The sequence below is a fragment of the Polypterus senegalus genome, chromosome 10 (assembly GCF_016835505.1).
Source record: "Polypterus senegalus isolate Bchr_013 chromosome 10, ASM1683550v1, whole genome shotgun sequence".
Lineage (NCBI taxonomy): Eukaryota > Metazoa > Chordata > Cladistia > Polypteriformes > Polypteridae > Polypterus > Polypterus senegalus.
Window position 1 is genome coordinate 93,342,169 of NC_053163.1, and position 17,698 is coordinate 93,359,866.

Here is a 17,698-nt window from a genome sequence, read left to right on the forward strand (position 1 = left end):
AGAAAAGGATTATCTTGAAGGGGTTGTCTCACTTTTGGACATTTGTGGCACATAGCAGGTCTTTAGTGTTGACTGTGAAGAAGGGTTTAGTCTAATGTCAAGCACTTGATGAGAATTAAACTCTTTCAGTTTTAATGTTAGTGTGATAGAGATTATACTTTATGGAACACAGAAAAGGTCTAAAGAGAAATTGTCGGAATATTTGGTGAAATTTAGAATAGAAATAAACTTATTTGAAAAATATTTTTTATATCAGTTCAGTTAATTTCTAGATACATTACACTAAATATGCAATACAATAAATAATCATATATGTGATTTTTTTGTGATATATACAGAAACACATTGCTAACACTGGTACTCAAAAACAGAACTATTTGCTCACACAAAGAAAAATTTGCAAGGAAACATTGATTCAGACCTTTTTGAATTCCAGGCACTGCCTGCATGGACATTGTACATTCTGCTCATGCTACTGTAGACTATTTTATGGGCTCTCCATTTTTTTCTCCAATTCCTAAGATGTTCATGTTAGGTTAGTTGGTGACAATAAATTGGCTGAATAGTATATGGATGTGTTGACGATAGTGTCTGTGTGGCATGGACCCCACAATGTATTTGTATCCTGCCCTAGGTTTGCTCCTGCCTTGTGCTCAGTGATGATGTTGCTGTTTTGCTACTACCACAAAGTGTATAATGCAAAACTCACTAAAACTGGATTTTTGGAGGATTATAATGTTTTTGGGGTGGAAAGTAAGTAGTATTAGTTGTTTTTCTTGGGGAGGGGGGGTGGTGGAAAGAGAAGAATATGCACCCTAGAGGTTATTGCACAGCTGAATCCATTATATCCTTCCTCTGCCACCCTTCAACACCACCCCTGTCTTCCAGGGCTCCTTCCTTACAGACTGCCTGCCTCCACATTCATCCTGCTGGTTCCACGACATACTGTACGGCTCATATTGAGTCAGAGGCAACACCATCTACACTTACTTCCCCCAGGTCCGTATTCTAATCAAAGCAAGATTTTTTCAGGAGGTTCACCGACTAAATACCCAGGCCGATGGATTTTAGTAGTGGAGAAGGGATTTCAAAGTGCTTGCAGGTTAAGTGTTCTCTACCATGCCCCTTCAATTTCCATGATCTGCACTAGAATACATTTTGCTATGCTTTTACCTATGGAGAAAAAGATTGAAGATGAGATGAAAATATATGTGCTTATAGCGCTAATTTCACTTGTGGCAATAAACAATTTATTTTACAGATTATTTGGCAAAGTGAAGCTCTAGGCTGCTCTGGGAGGTCAGTTTTTATACAGTTTTTTTTTTTTTTGCTCATTGTTGTCAATTTTCAGTCTTTGCACTAACATCATATACAGGGTGAAAAAAAATTATGTTAACACTAATGGCACTGCTATGTATATACTTGTATACAATTTTTGTTTACAATTTATGTGCCACATATGGTACCTGTGTTGAACATGATGGCAAACAGGTTGAGACATTCCTGTAAATCATCTTGCACATATGAAGTATGTTTTATGACTAAATTGTTTCCGCCATTCAAATGTTAACATAATTTGGACTCACTCTGTATTATGTGTGTTCCCAAGCAGCATTGTCCCAATCAAAACTGCTTTACAACCTTCTTGGTAAATTCTTTCAGAGATGTCAGGCCATCTTTACCTAAACAGAAACCTTGTTTGGAGATGAAGTTTAGTTGGCCCACTACAGGGCAGAAAGAAACCTTTCATACTTGATATGTAAGTGTGTTCATTATTATTAAACTTGAAATTAATGACAGGCATAAAGTGTACATTAGGGTAGAGCGTATGAGTTTACACGTTTGCAGTTTAAATTCTCTACATATACAGTATACTTGTCTGATGTACTCATAGTATATGGAGATGAGGTCACTTTACAGGAGTGTGTGATAGTTCAATGAGTCCCTCTTATCACAGATGTTTTTATCTGTTTACTACTCTGGAAAGATTACCTTTAATATTTAGCACATCTTGTGTTCCACTGTGGATGTTTTCAAGGGGTCGTGGCATATCTCAAGGCTTCACAATGCAGAGTTCACATTTTCTAAATAGCATTTTGGGAAGATATCAAAAGACTGAATTATTAGCTGAAAGAATTAATTCAAGTACATTAAGGAGAAAACTGCTTTTGTCTGAAGTTTTTCTTCTAGCTTCTGATATCCATTTTTCCCATAAAGGTAAAGATAATTTTGTTATTTTGGAAGTGGTGCAGATGTTGCTAGAGCTGGCTGTACCAAGCTCTCAAAATTCACCCCTCTAAGAGGCACTCATAATTTTAATGGTTTTCAAAAACCTCTGCGTGTTCAGGTTGTCTGTGGCCATGAAATGCTGAGAAGAACTTCCACATGATGTGTAGACTTGTGTGGATGTGTTTCTTTTCCCTGCATTTATGTCATTTTGTTCAGTCATGCCATGGACAGTTGGTCTCCACCTATGCTTTACCCTTTGGTATCTTTGAAGTGTCTAATCTCTACTGCTGTCCAGATAAGTGATTTTGTATTGTCCAAGTGACCTTCTAAATGTGTAAGTTTATCTTTTCTTTTTTTTAGGGAGTTCATTATCAGCTTGCGAAGTTTTAGCAATTTCTACAGCACCCTTCCTGAGACGTTATGCAACCACGAGTCGGTCATGCAAAATAACTCCTACTGCTGGAATGGTCAAGAGATGACAGAAAGGTGAGGTGAACATAGTGGACAATGAAATGTAATATAGAAATGTTGGCAAAAATGGAAGCATACACCCTGAAACTTCAAAACTGTTGAGTCTTGTGCTGATAGCTCTAAGGTCATAAGACACAGAAGAATGGGAAGAATGGAAAATTTGATATTAACCACCCTCGGTCCTCTTCTATTTGAAATTTCTATTTCAACATAATTCCATAGAATCAACAGAATACAATTTATTGAAAAATCCATTGTTATTATATTTAAAAACTGAAGGAATTATAAAACAAATAACTGAAGTAATTTTGAATTAACTCAGAGAGCACACGCATATACAGTGCTGTGAAAAAGTATTTATTCCTCGTTGTTGTACATTTTTGACAATGAACAGATTTATCTAATAATAATGGCAACTCTAAAAGTGAGGTTTCTTTACAATTAGAAGCCAACCAAATTTCCTCCTTTGCTCCCAGTACTGACCACAACTGAATTTGGTGCTGATATTCCTGTGACACTTGTATTGGTGTTCAAACCTGAAGTTAACCAAGTCCAGTGTCAATGGTCAATTCTGTCATTGTGTCTCTGGAAAACACAAGTGATTCAACATCTAAAAAACTGGGATTTAACTAACGTCAAACAAAGTTTGGCTTGGGGCTTAATTATACTAGAATCTCCATACTGCTTCTCTTATAAACTACATTTTATGATAGTTAGGGGGCTGTTGACATTAAGTTTGATTTTTTTTATGATACTTGAAATTGCCACCTATATTAAGGTCAGCAATTAAGCAGTATGACAAGGTCATTCTTGCTTCACCCTTTATATGACAGGTGGTATGTGGTGTGTCTCCAGATAACTGGGAATTTTTGGTCTTCAGGCAATGTGTCCACTGCTCTATAGCCTAAAGGGGTACTTTAAAAACTTCAGGAACTACTAATCTGACCAAAGGAAAGCTCAGCATGCCTTTATATTGCAGCATAGCCTAGTGTAGCTGAAGACCATACGCCCCATGAAATCCCAGGCAGTAGGCAGAATCAGAAATGACAATCTCCTGAAGACAGGTGTAAGCAAAAGCCAAGAAAGACAAATTTAATCTGTTTAGATTTGATATGCTTTGAATATGAGGCCCTTTTTTGTGATGATTATTTTTTTATTGACTACAAAATGTGAATAATTATATTTATAAAAGCTCACTTTATCACTGCATGGTGATGTCTTTTTAATGGCACTGTCCTTGAGTGCCACGAACCAGCTAGAGCTGTACTGTAACATTCATGTTTGAGTTTCAGATATCTTAGAATGTGTTCAACACCTGATATGACATGATACAAACTGTACTACACATAATATTTTTCTAAAGCCTCCATAGTATTATGTTTACCCCTGGAAAGAAAGAAAGATAGATAGATAGATAGATAGATAGATAGATAGATAGATAGATAGATAGATAGATAGATAGATAGATAGATAGATAGATACTTTATTAATCCCAAGGGGAAATTCAAATAATCCAGCAGCAGTATACTGATACAAAAAAATAAAAAATAAATTAAAGAGTAATAAAAATGCATGTAAAAACAGACAATAACTTTGAATAATGTTAGCATTTACTCCCCTGGGTGGAATTGAAGAGTCGCATAGTGTGGGGGAGGAACAATCTCCTCAGTCTGTCAGTGGAGCAGGACAGTGACAGCAGTCTGTCTCTGAAGCTACTCCTCTGCCTGGAGATGACACTGTTAAGTGGATGCAGTGGATTCTCCATGATTGACAGGAGTTTGCTTAGTGCCCGTTGCTCTGCTACAGATGTCAAACTGTCCAGCTTTATTCCTACAATAGAGCCTGCCTTCCTCACCAGTTTTTCCAGGCGTAAGACGTCCTTCTTCTTTATGCTGCCTCCCCAGCACACCACCGCGTAGAAGAGGTCACTCGCCACAACCATCTGATAGAACATCTGCAGCATCTTATTGCAGATGTTGAAGGACACCAACCTTCTAAGAAAGTATAGTCGGCTCTGACCTTTCTTACACAGAGCATCAGTATTGGCAGACCAGTCCAATTTATCATCCAGCTGCACTCCCAGGTATTTATAGGTCTGTACCCTCTGCACACAGTCTCCACTGATGATCACGGGGTCCATGAGGGGCCTGGGCCCCCTAAAATCCACACAGAAACACAATTTATTTTAAAAAAAAGATGTTATTGATGTTATTGATATTAACGTCAACATATATAATACAACTAGGCTGACCTGCCTTTTAAGGCGACCGACTTTTAAGTTGACCACTTCTTAAGGCAATTCAATATGTAGATCAATTTGATATTTTATACAAACTCATTAATTTGGTTATATTGCATTTGAGCGGTATTACTTTAATACTCGTAGTTTCTGTTATTTTTGTGATGAAATTTAAACTTTTTTTCTATATTGAGGTCGCCCTTTTGAACCCCCCTGATATTTACTCCGCGGTGAGGCATTTGTACTCCATCAACATTAATTATTTCGAGAGACATAATTTTGTCTATTTTTCCAGCACATCGCACACAAAAGCAAGGGAACGATGTGAGCACCAGAACTCTGCTCACATCATGTCGCTTCGTACCGTAAGCTGCAAGTAGTAAGTCTGTGATAAGCGGAATACCACTACACTTTCCACTCATGGAACGGAAGGACAATCCCGACCGCTTTTATATAGTAAGAAAGAAGAAGAAGATATCACACAGTCTGGAGTAGAAAATCATCTTTTACCTGGAAAAACGAAACTACAAATCCCATCGTGCATTGCAAAATGGACGGGGTGTGTGTGAAACTCCACACCTGCGTAGCTCTCACAGGATGGAAGGACACCCGACCGCTTTTATATCGAAGGATATATATACAATAACAGTAGAAAAGGTATGGCTAGTTGCCAGTGCTCTGCTGATGCAGTTTAGTATGCGTCCTTCATGTGATTTGTTTTGAGAGAGTCACCAACTCACAACCTAAATTTGCAGTTGGGACAGTAGAAGTGGGTTTCTTTGCACACATATTTTTTTTGTGTTGCTTGTGCATGAGATGGTTGAATGTCAGTGCTTGACCCACATGATTGACGTGCCCCCCTTGTGTTATTTCACGCTACCATAGTACAAGGCTTAGCGACTTCCACATTTCCCCTGACATGAATATCGACAGATATATTGACATGATATTTATAAGCTCAACAGAGCTTAGTTTTTTTTTTTTTTTGTTCTTTATTTCACCTTATAAAATTTCTTGTATTAGGAATTTGTTAGTTTTCGCATACCCCTTGAGGTCAGAGCACAGGGTCAGCCATTGTACAGCACCCCTGGAGCAATTGAAGGTTAAGGGCCTTGCTCAAGGGCCCAACAGAGTAGGATCTCTTTTTGGCAGTAACGGGGATTCAAACCGGCAACCTTCGGGATACCAGCACAAATCCTTAGCCTCAGATCCACCACTCCACCCTAACTGGCTAACGTCTTGCTTGTCCTTGCACTTGACTGCAATTATTTTGCCTTTTTGTCATTCAGCTACTGTCACGCCATGATGAAGCTTCATGTGAGTGAATTCACCAGATGGTCATACAGTGCCAACACTTTCCATGTCAATGTCTGAAGACCAATACACATTGCCATCAGTGTAGCTCAGTTCAAGCAATAGTTTAGTTTCACTTCATTCTAAAACTGCCTTTATGGCTTGACATTAAGTTTTCATTGGAGACTCCGCCCCACTAATAAATATTGACAAGTTACCTTAGAATTACTGCAAAGTGGCAGAAAACTTGGAAATACTATTTCTATCAGTTAATGGCAGCAGAGTAGTGTCCTGAGAGTTATTTGGGCTTAACACTATAAAGTGTATCATTACACATCACCATGACTCTGAGTCAGGTTTAACTGTAATTAAATAGAATTCCAAGTCCGAGTCACACCCAGAGTTAACGCCAAGGAGGTTAATTCAGTTCAGGATTGTGGGCAGCACTGGATATAAGGCAGGAAACAGTCGGGACAGGGTGATGGCCCACTCATGCACACCCACACTGGAGCCAATTTAGAATCACCAGTTAGCCTAATATGCACACATTTGAGGATGTGGGAGAGCAAACCTCACATAGACACAGGGGTCTGTGATAAGTGATGCATGACACTGTGCAGATTGTAAACAAATAAAAAGAGTCGAGAACGTGCAGGCTCACATTGGGTGTAGATGGGGACATGATGGCGCTACTCTGGGGTTAGTTGCGGTCCTTGGCTGATCATACTCATGTGCAAATGTGAATGGATCAGTCAGGTGTCGCATTCACACCTCAGAGTTTGTGGAAGGTCTCATGTGCACGTAGTCAGTATAAAGGAGCCTGCAGAGTAGAGGGAAAAGGAAGACAGATGAAAGAAAAGAAATAACAGAAAAACAGGAGATAGAATGAGAGTTGGGGGTTTAAAGAGGATGGAAAAAAGACAGAGAAAAAAGAAAGATCAAGACAAAAAGAGAACAAAAAAGAGAGCCAGTTTAAAAGGAGAGATTGATGAAAAAGTCTTATGGGGACAGCAGGATTGGGAACCATCAGTGAGCAGAGGGAAGGAGGCAGGCAGCTGGGAGGAGAGCCCCTTGGAGGAGCGTAAGGCTGACTCTCAATAGGGCTGAACTCTAACTGAGTATTTTAAGAGTAGCTGGAATGGCCTGATTCTCACTCTCACGTAAGGCCAAGGAGTGTTAGCGAGAGCTAGGAGGAGAGAGCCTGTGGGAAAGCAGGGTCTCTAGTCTGTAGGAATAGTGTCTGTTGGCAGAACGTCTCTTCTGTCTGCAGGATCCTGTGTGGGGTAAGCAGAGGAGAGACGTCAGTTTTAGAATGGATGCACCAGGGCTCATGAAAGTTTTAAGGAACAGATTTCTGCCACCTGATCTTAACCTCAGTTTTAAAGTGAATATTAAATTGGATATTTTAACCTCCACTTGCACATGGATTTTATGGTTTATTTGTTTAGTGAAAAATAGTATGCACTGCACATTTGAGCACTGTTTGGCTTTTGATTTTAATAAAAGCACTTGTCACCTTTACACCTGCCTCTTGCTACATATGTGTGTCCTCATTTGCCCAGCTGTTCTCGGTACATGACTATCAACGGTTACCGGTCGAAGAGGGTCCCAGAAGCGACAAGGGAGCATGGAGTCGACCCAGACAGTCACAGGATCATGCAAACTCCGACTTGACAATGCACATGCATGGAATTGAAACAGAGGCCACTGGATCTGTGAAGTAGCAGCACTAACCACTATGCTACCATGAAACTTAGAATACTTCAAAGATTCAAAACTGAAGTGAAACTTTCAAATATTTCTACCTTTGTGTCATGTTACTCTGGATGTGTCAAGAACTAGAAAAAACTGTAGCAAAAGAAACTCACAACAGAAATGATCAGTAGATGTTTGGCTTGTAAAATGTGAACAGCAGATGAAGAATCTTTACAAAATTAAAAATGTATTTTGAAATATACTATGCAGAACAAGAAGCTCCGAAGAGCATGAAAAGCCCGGAAGGAGTTACCTTAACACAATAAAGGCAAAATAAGGCAAAAAAGTCCCAAAATCCAGAAAGCAAAGTCAAACAATAGAGCATAGAGGTCAGAAAATGCAGAGACTCGACAATAAAGAATAATCACCAAAGCCACCAAGCGCATTCAATGAACCGCAAGGCTCTGCTTGTTTCCTTGGCTTTTAAAGGGTTGAGGGTCTTTCCTTGATGAAGGTGGGCAGGTGGACCCACCTCTTGGGGAACAACCCACAAACATGAGCAAAAAAGACATAAAAAATTAACTTGAGCACCAGCCAAGCAGGAACCCTCACTGAAACACAACAGGATGCCACTATACACTATTGTAATGTTGGTTGGATTTTTTTTTTTATCTTAGTCGATTAAATGGACGGGTTTCTGTCCAGTTAGAAAGAGAAGCATTTTCAAGCTCTGCTTTACAGAATGAACTCCATTTGTAGCTTGTCAGCACACTGCCTATCAGTCGGCTGGAATATCAAGATCTATTTGGGATCATTCTAAGGGCTCATCAATACTTCACGCTCAGAACGCGTACGCGCCCGCATCATGGCTGCCACGCGTTCCCAGCGTTCATTTCACGCGTCCTCTGAGCAGGTCCTCAGAAATTAAGGTGACGCGTGTGCAAGTTGCAGTACCAGCAAAAAGTCGGGGGGCGCAGTGTGCTAAAAGTCGGAACGTGACGTCAGAGTCTCTGTTTACTATCTACATGTGACAGAAAGCCTCTATGGAGACCCTTCGGGGATCGATGTGCGCACTTTGCTGTTTGATGAATGGCTCAAATACAGCGCTACACATTATGTTGGCGATGTGAAGTTGCAAAAAAAAATAGACGGCACAAAAGATGGTATGTGAGACTTTTAAAATGTATCGTGTCATTTATATATATCTTTTTTATTTTTTAATTTTTGCAACTTAACAACAGGAACATAATGTATAGCGTTATATTTGAGCCACTGAGAAAAAAATAAAGGACACGGTGAAAACGTGTATTTTGTGATTAAAGTGGAAATTTCGGCTTTAATCTCGAAATGTCCACTTTAACCTCGTAGTTTACTTTATCATTAAAGCAGACGGTCGCAAACGTCATCCCAGTTTTTAATCGCTACGAGCTTCTTGGACCTGACAGGTAAAGTAAAACAATAAAAAATAGATGGCACAAAAGATGGTATGTGAGACTTTTAAAATGTATCGTGTCATTACGATCGGGAATATGCGACGCTTGAATATAAAAGCACCACGAATGCATCTGTATGTCGGCATTTTGCTTCAGCAGCAGAAAGCAGCAATAGATCGCCAAACAGAACAAATTAAATGTATGATATTCCAACTCTCTTCACATTTAGAATCTTTAGATTTGTACTTGATATCACTTTCATGATGAAATGCATTAAAATGTGTATGCTACATTTTACATATAATTTCGTTTAAATAATGAATACTGTTAATAAATACACACATGGGGGAATAATTACACACATGGTGGTGTCACGGTGGTGGAGCGATAGCACTGCTGTCTCGCAGGGAGTTATGTTGCTGGTATTTCCTGCTTGTATTCCACACTGTGCTCTGGTTTCCTTCCAAAGATATGCAGATTTGGGGATTTGGTGCCGCTAAAATGACGCTAGTGTATGTGTGTGCTTGTATTCACCTTGCGATGAGCTGAGGCCTCGTCAAGGGACTGTTTCTCACTCCTGCCCAATGCTTCCTGGATTGGACACATACATCCTGGGATTTATAGATTTAATCAATAAACATCCTTTTCAGAGATATTGCGGTAAGGTGTTATCGGAATTTAATAGGTGTTTTAGGCAATTCACAACACAGAGAAGCCGAACATGTTCTCACCGCGATAATATCTCGCACTGCCACCTGGTGGATTCCTCCAGATTTATGTAGTACGTGTGCAAGTATGAACACTACAATGCTTGCGTAGCAGGAGCGTCCGCTGCAGCATGCGTCGCGTCGCGTCGCGTGAAGTATAACTCCAGCCTAAATGAATTAAAGTTTTCATGACTTTTATATGTACAGTATATTTGTGATTCTTCTTATTTTTTATTTTTATTGTACATTTTGTGATATCATCATGCCACCACTTTGTAAGGGTTTCCTTGCTAGTGTTGTGAGTATCTGCAGTGCATTCACAGTTGCTGCCCATATTGTTGGTTTTGAGCCTGCAATCACATGATACAAAAGGTCATGACACTGCCTTTATTAAAGATGGTGACACACCTAGTTTGAAATCTTCACTTTATATCGAAGACTTAAAAACAAAGTATGGAATAGGCTCCTAGTTTAGATTTAAGATTTCAACTTCTGACTGAGTTTTGACTTTTACTTTTAGTATTGATATTTAAATGTGATCAGAACCCTGTCTGCCTCACAGTTATTATTGTGAATTGACTTTCTAAATATCTCTCATCTCACAATTATAAATATTTATCTTTGTCTCCTCGTCCTGATCAGCACAGCAACAGGCGTAATTGTTGTTTTTTGACTGAAGGTTGGAGAAAATTGGCAAAGTGTAACTGAAAATGGGGAAGCAGCAGAGTTGGTCAAAGCAAGCATTCAGTTCACTGTCTGAGTGTTAAAGTTCAACAGATGACTATTTCACAAACATGTTGCTGTACAGAATATCATGCAAAGCAAGTTCATTTCAAATTTAATGCTTGCCATAAAGTTCAGCACAACTTGTGTAATACATTATACAACAGAAATGTAAGTGATGGGATACCTTTTAAAATGTTTTTCTACTCAGTTACCTTTGCATTTTTTTGTTTTATTAAATTCTTATGTCTTACATGTTGAAAGGCATTGAGTTCTAGGAGGTTATGCTCAGGTTGTAGAATAAGGCAGTGGGACCTCATCTGGAGGAACATGTGAGGCTATGATTACCACACTACAAGGGAGACACGGCAGCACAAGACGTAGTGCATAGAAGGCCAACAGAATGCCTTGAGGGACTGAAGAGCTTGTCCTGCTATGGGTGCTGAACTTTACCTTAGAGAAGACCACATGGGGACTTAATCGAGGTCTAATCCAATAGATTTAAAATGCCAGTTAAGGGGAAGTACATTCAAGATGGTCACATGAAAGCAGTTCTTCACGCCAAAGATCATGGAAAGTTCTTAGCAGACAACCGAGACATGCAGTTAAACAGGAGACTGTAATAGCTGTTAAAAACTGGCTAGACGTGATATAGTGACAAATTAGCTTATTAGCTAAATAAGCATGATCGGTGCCCTCTCATTCTGAAATACTGCAATGGTGCTGACAAATTGCAATTACAATATGTTTTTTTGTGTCGGAAATGAAAAATGAAGTGAGAATATGCTGAAACAGATGATATTAAACCAAGGCAAGCATGGATCCAGCCATCATGTTTCTGTGTCCCCCATTTTAATTCTGTTCAGTATCATAAGGCTTTGAAAGCAATGACAGACGGCTTAAAGAGGCCACATTCACTAGCACTAGCATATCAGACATGTATTTGTAAAAGCACAATACCAGAAAAGAGATTTCTGTTGGTAAGATTTCTGAATCTAGCATTAAACCACAGGCTTGTAATGAGAGTGGTAATGCAAATTAAAATACAATATTTAAATTGTTAAGTCTTAGAACAAGACATGATCAGCTTACTGTGCAGCCACTTTATCACTGTTCATTTTCTCTAGGCCTTGACACTCGTGTCTTGTTTTAATTAAACTAATTATTCTGGCTATTGACTACATGTGTACCAAGGAAAGCAAGAGTTTTTGGTACCTGAAAAATGTTGAACATTTATACCAAATGTTTAAATACTGAAATCCTGGAACCCGAAAGCATTCCTTGAATTAGTAAGTGCTGGCATCCAATATCTACAAAATAGTGACCTCTTTAAATTTCAGCAGTTTTCTCCAAATGTTGGGCTAATTTCAGCTCCCTGTGATTTCCTGCTGCTTTCTTTGGCCATCTGAGAAAGCACAACCACCTAGCGAAATGTCTTTGAGAGAAATGAAATGTACAAAATGACAGTAATAACTGGACCCCAGCGGCAAGGGTGCGATGGGCTACGCTGCCTCCAGGAGTTAATTAACAAAAAACAGGATGCCTGCAATATGGAGCAGCAGAAGCTGACAGCTCCCTCTGTCTCACAGTTTCAGGACAAGGGCTTCCATTGTAGATGATAGCCAAGGGGACTGTGTGTCCTTCCCATCTACCTTGAGATGACAGTAATCTGGAATACCTGTCCCGAACAGTGCACTAGGCAGGGAGCCTGGCCTCTCCAGAAGCAGTCAGATCATTGACTTCACTTTCTTTGCCTTAAGCTTTAATGGCACAAGATTTTTTTTAATGTCCTTTCAAGAATAAATTGGATTTGTATGTACGTATGTACTGTATGTTTAATGTATGTATGCATGTTGATGTTCAGACACAGTAGATGTGGCCCCTTACATTGTATTTCTCCTTCCTTTTCTTTTTTTATAATTAAAACCTGTGTCTATATTCAGTTAGGTCCATAAATATTTGGACAGAGACAACTTTTTTCTAATTTTGGTTCTGTACATTACCACAATGAATTTTAAATGAAACAACTCAGATGCAGTTGAAGTGCAGACTTTCAGCTTTAATTCAGTGGGTTGAACAAAACGATTGCATAAAAATGTGAGGGAACTAAAGCATTTTTAACACAATCCACATTTCAGGGGCTCAAAAGTAATTGGACAAATTAACTAACTGGAAATAAAATGTTCATTTCTAATACTTGGTTGAAAACCCTTTGCTGGCAATGACAGCCTGAAGTCTTGATCTCATGGACATCACCAGATGCTGGGTTTCCTCCTTTTTAATGCTCTGCCAGGCCTTTACTGCAGCGGCTTTCAGTTGCTGTTTGTGGGCCTTTCTGTCCGAAGTTTAGTCTTCAACAAGTGAAATGCATGCTCAATTGGGTTAAGATCAGGTGACTGACTTGGCCATGCAAGAATTTTCCACTTCTTTACTTTAATAAAGTCCTGGGTTGTCATTGTCCATCTGTATCATGAAACGCCGCCCAATCAATTTGACTGCATTTACTGGATTTGAGCAGACAGTATGTCTCTGAACACCTCAGAATCCATTTGGCTGTTTCTGTCCTGTGTCACATCATCAATAAACACTAGTGTCCCAGTGCCACTGGCAGCCATGCACGCCCAAGCCATCACACTGCCTCCACCGTGTTTCACAGATGATATGGTATGCTTTGGATAATGAGCTGTTCCACGCCTTCTCCATACTTTTTCTTGCCATCATTCTGGTAGAGGTAGATCTTGGTTTCATCTGTCCAAAGAATGTTTTTCCAGAACTGTGCTGGCTTTTTTAGATGTTCTTTAGCAAAGTCTAATCTATCCTTTCTATTCTCAAGGCTTATGAGTGGCTTGCACCTTGCAGTTCACCCTCTGTATTTACTTTCATGCAGTCTTCTCTTTATGGTAGACTTGGATATCGATACGCCTACCCCCTGGAGAGTGTTGTTCACTTGGTTGGCTCTTGTGAAGGGGTTTCTCTTCACCATGGAAATGATTCAGCGATCATCCACCACTGTTGTCTTCCGTGGTCTTTTTGCATTGCTGAGTTCACTAGTGCTTGCTTTCTTTCTCAGGATGTACCAAACTGTAGATTTTGCTACTCATAATATTGTAGCAATTTCTCGGATGGGTTTTTTCTGTTTTCGCAGCTTAAGGATGGCTTCTTTCACCTGCATGGAGAGCTCCTTTGACCGCATGTTGTCTGTTCACAGCAAAATATTTCACATGCAAGCACCACAACTCAAATCAACTCCAGGCCTTTTATCTGCTTAATTGATAATGACATAACGACGGACTTGCCCACACCTGCCCATGAAATAGCCTTTGAGTCAATTGTCCAATTACTTTTGAACCCCTGAAATGAAGGGATTGTGTTAAAAAAAATGCCTTAGTTGCCTCACATTTTTATGTAATCTTTTTGTTCATCCCACTGAATTAAAGCTGAAAGTCTGCACTTCAACTGCATCCGAGTTGTTTCATTTAAAATTCATTGTGGTAATGTACAGAACCAAAATTAGAAAAAAGTCGTCTCTGTCTAAATATGTATGGACCTAACTGTAAGCTTAGTATAGATGCACAAACCAAACGAATGCTCCTATGTGGACAAATAAAGTTAAAGTTGAGTTGATAGGAAGGCTGGAAATGTGGAGAGGTGTGTGCATGTTAAGATTTATTATACGGTACATTATGCAGAGTGAGGATTAGATTGCTGTTAAGACTAATGCAGTACAACACAACATTAAATGAGAAGCAACTTGCTGTATACATTTGTTCTTTAACTGCAAACTGCTGGGAGATTCATAACTGTAAAGTGGTACCTGGAAGACGTGTGTTGCACATCCACATGCCTGTGCTGCCAGAATGGCATCTTGGCACTTCTGACAGACCTCACTGCTTGTTCTCGCCTCTTCTGGCCTCGAGTCTGAACAGGAATGGGAGACTCAGTTAGTACTGTGGGTTACGAGAAGTAAATAAATAGTGATGTAAACAACATCAATTACAGACAAACACAAGGCCTCTCCTGACAAGTCTAGGAGGATGTGACAGAACAGGGCCATGGACAGGACTGCTGTGCTGTTCTGTGTGTGCTGTGTGTCATTCACTTAACAGAGAAAGCACAGTTTCAAAGTGCATCCCCCTAGTGCAAGCACCCTGACATAACAAGTCTTAGCAGTAAATGTTCTCTGGCAAGTCAAATGTGACTTTTCTTTTTAAAGTTCTTTAAATACTGAAGATGACAGTTTAGTGCAGGGGTACTCAACTCCGGCCCTGGAGGTCCACAGTGGCTGCAGGCCTTTGCTTTATCTAAATTAAAACTCATGTATTTACTACTGAAGCAATATGTTTAATGGCTCAGTTTTAATTAACTCACTTGTTACAATTCAGAACCTTTAATTGCCTGTTTTAGTTTTTAACAGATCCAGTTTGGCAGCAAACTCAAAGAACAAACGAATCACCAGGTGCTTCATGTATAAACGGGGCGTACAAACAAAAATGTTGCGTAAGAACTTTTCCGTGTTCAAATCACGATAGTTCTGCGCTCGGTTTTGCAGTGCTTCTGTTCCAGTGTGGTTTCCCTTTCTTTTTTAGATCCACTCCCCTGACGCGGCTTTATAAATACACTGAAGTTAACTGCATATTGTTTATTAGTTTAATGCATCTGATTGTAATTAACCTGTAACAATATAATGGTCCACGGAATGGTCAAACTATTCTACATACCATAGCTGCTTTAGCGTTGTTACTCTCACTGCACCTTCTTCTTCTTCTTCTTTTAGCTACTCCAGTTAGGGGTTCCCACAGCCGATTATCTTTTTCCATATTACTCTCACTGTACCACTCGGAGTATTTATATCACTATATCTGAGTGTGAATCCCAGCTGTACAGCAGCTGATCGGAAAGAGAATTATCAGTATACAGCATCAAGCATACGCTGCCTCAGCCATGCTGTCTATTGAACTGCTCTCATATGGCAAATGTTTCAGAGCCTTTCCTGTATGGACCTCATGGTTCAGAAACAGTTTAATCCCAAGAACTATGAATGCACTCAATCAGTCCATCAAGTGCTCCTTGTAGAACAGTTTGTACTTATAAGTACAATTACCTCACTGTAAACTTGCAATACAGTTATAATATTGCACAACCTGAGCCACTTTATAAAGCACATATTTTTTTTCTAAATTAAATGCAGCAAAATATGTTTATTATATTATACAGATAAAACTTTAACTTCATTTAAATAATCTATATTATTGATAATTAAACATGTGAGGACACGGTGTCGCTGCGCTTGGGAGGAGCTGGCACTCCGTTCACGGATTATTCCTGCCTCACGCTGTATGCTTGCTGGGACTGGAGTGACACTGAAAGGATAGATGGATAGAATAATTAAACATGTACTATGAAGATATTTCATTATACCTTAAAAGTTTTGAAGAATCGGCGTTCTAAGCTAACAAATGGCTTAACGTCTATTACAGAGCTGATTGTGTGGCAGGAACAATCACTGCGCCACTGTGTTCCCATGTTTAATAACGTGCTTTAACTCCTATCATCATGAAAATGATATCACATATACATCTCAGTATTTTAATTATTCAGAGAGCTATAATATTACGAATGTGTCCTGTCGGAGGAAGAGAAAGCCCAGAGGTACGTAGTGATTCACACACATAATAGAGCACATAGAAGATCAAATACAAAACAAAGCATTTAACGTGCTACTTTAGTTACGATGTGATTTGAGAAACTAGTAAATGAAACGATTTTAAGATGAAGTTTATGATGTTCTACTTTAATGACAAAATAAACTATATGATTAAAGTGGAAATTTAGAGATTAAAGTTGACATTTCGTGCTTTTTTCCTACTGTGTGCCTTTTTGTTTCTCTGTACCCTAATAAGCTTTCATATGACACTCAGACAGTGGGCTATGACTCACCTTTTCACGGCGACTTTGATATGTGACAACTTCTTTTTTATTTCGGGCACTGTGCGACTTTGTGAACTTCTCCGACGCACTATGTCACTTGATCAACTTCCTTTTGTTGTTTATACCACTGTTTAAATCAAAAAATAGTACGTTTTTCTTTGCCTCCACTTGGTATTTGCTGAAATTCTTCTATTCTCCCTCGTGCTTTTGCCATTGCCTTTTCACAGAAGGCTGAGCTTAAGGGATATTTATATTGATTTGCATATTCAAAGAGGTGTAATTCTGGGAGGAGTTGGGGCGGGACAGCAGGTGTGTGCACGTGCATTACTCTTAACGCTGACCAGGATTTATGGAGCGGAACAATGTGGAAGTTGGCGAACGCACAGATTTATGCATCTGAATTTTTTTGTGCATAAGCACATTTCCGCTTTTGTCCGCATGCCATGTTAGATTGTGAATTCTATGCACAGCTTTATGCATGAAGCCCCAGCTCTCCAGCTAATGTGCTTCCATTTAAACCCCTGTATGTGTATTAGGATGTGTTTGTGTTAATGCAATGTTTTGACATAAATGAGAGAAAGGAAGGACCAAAAGGTCCAAATGTGTTGTGGACCATAGAAAAATCTACAATGTGATAAAAACTTGTCTTGGAAGAATGAAAAAATATATAATTATATATAATTATAATTAGACTTGACATTAAGCCCGTTACAATAATGGGCGCTAGAACAGTAGTGCATAAATATTAGTAGGATCAGTCTATTTTAAATGGCAAGGGACCTTGTATGTGGCTGTAGTATGCGTCACTGTATTGTGTGCCTTTAATTTTCTCTCTCAGTAATACTGGTTTGTTTTTCCGTAAAATGCCTGTAATTTTGTCTGACAGTAATACAGTGGAACCTCGGTTCACGACCATAATTCATCCAAAACTCTGGTAGTGACCCGATTTGGTCGTGAACCGAAGTAATTTTCCCCAAAGA

General features: G+C 39.3%; 1 protein-coding gene across 1 annotated transcript in view; it reads left to right on the forward strand.

Moving 5' to 3' along the window:
• gpc3 (glypican 3) overlaps nt 1–17,698 on the forward strand; it is a 442,344-nt gene that overhangs the window by 397,072 nt on the left and 27,574 nt on the right. The window contains exon 5 of the mRNA XM_039767661.1: nt 2,590–2,715. Within this exon, the coding sequence (XP_039623595.1) occupies nt 2,590–2,715 (126 nt within the window). The remainder of the gene's footprint in view (nt 1–2,589; nt 2,716–17,698) is intronic.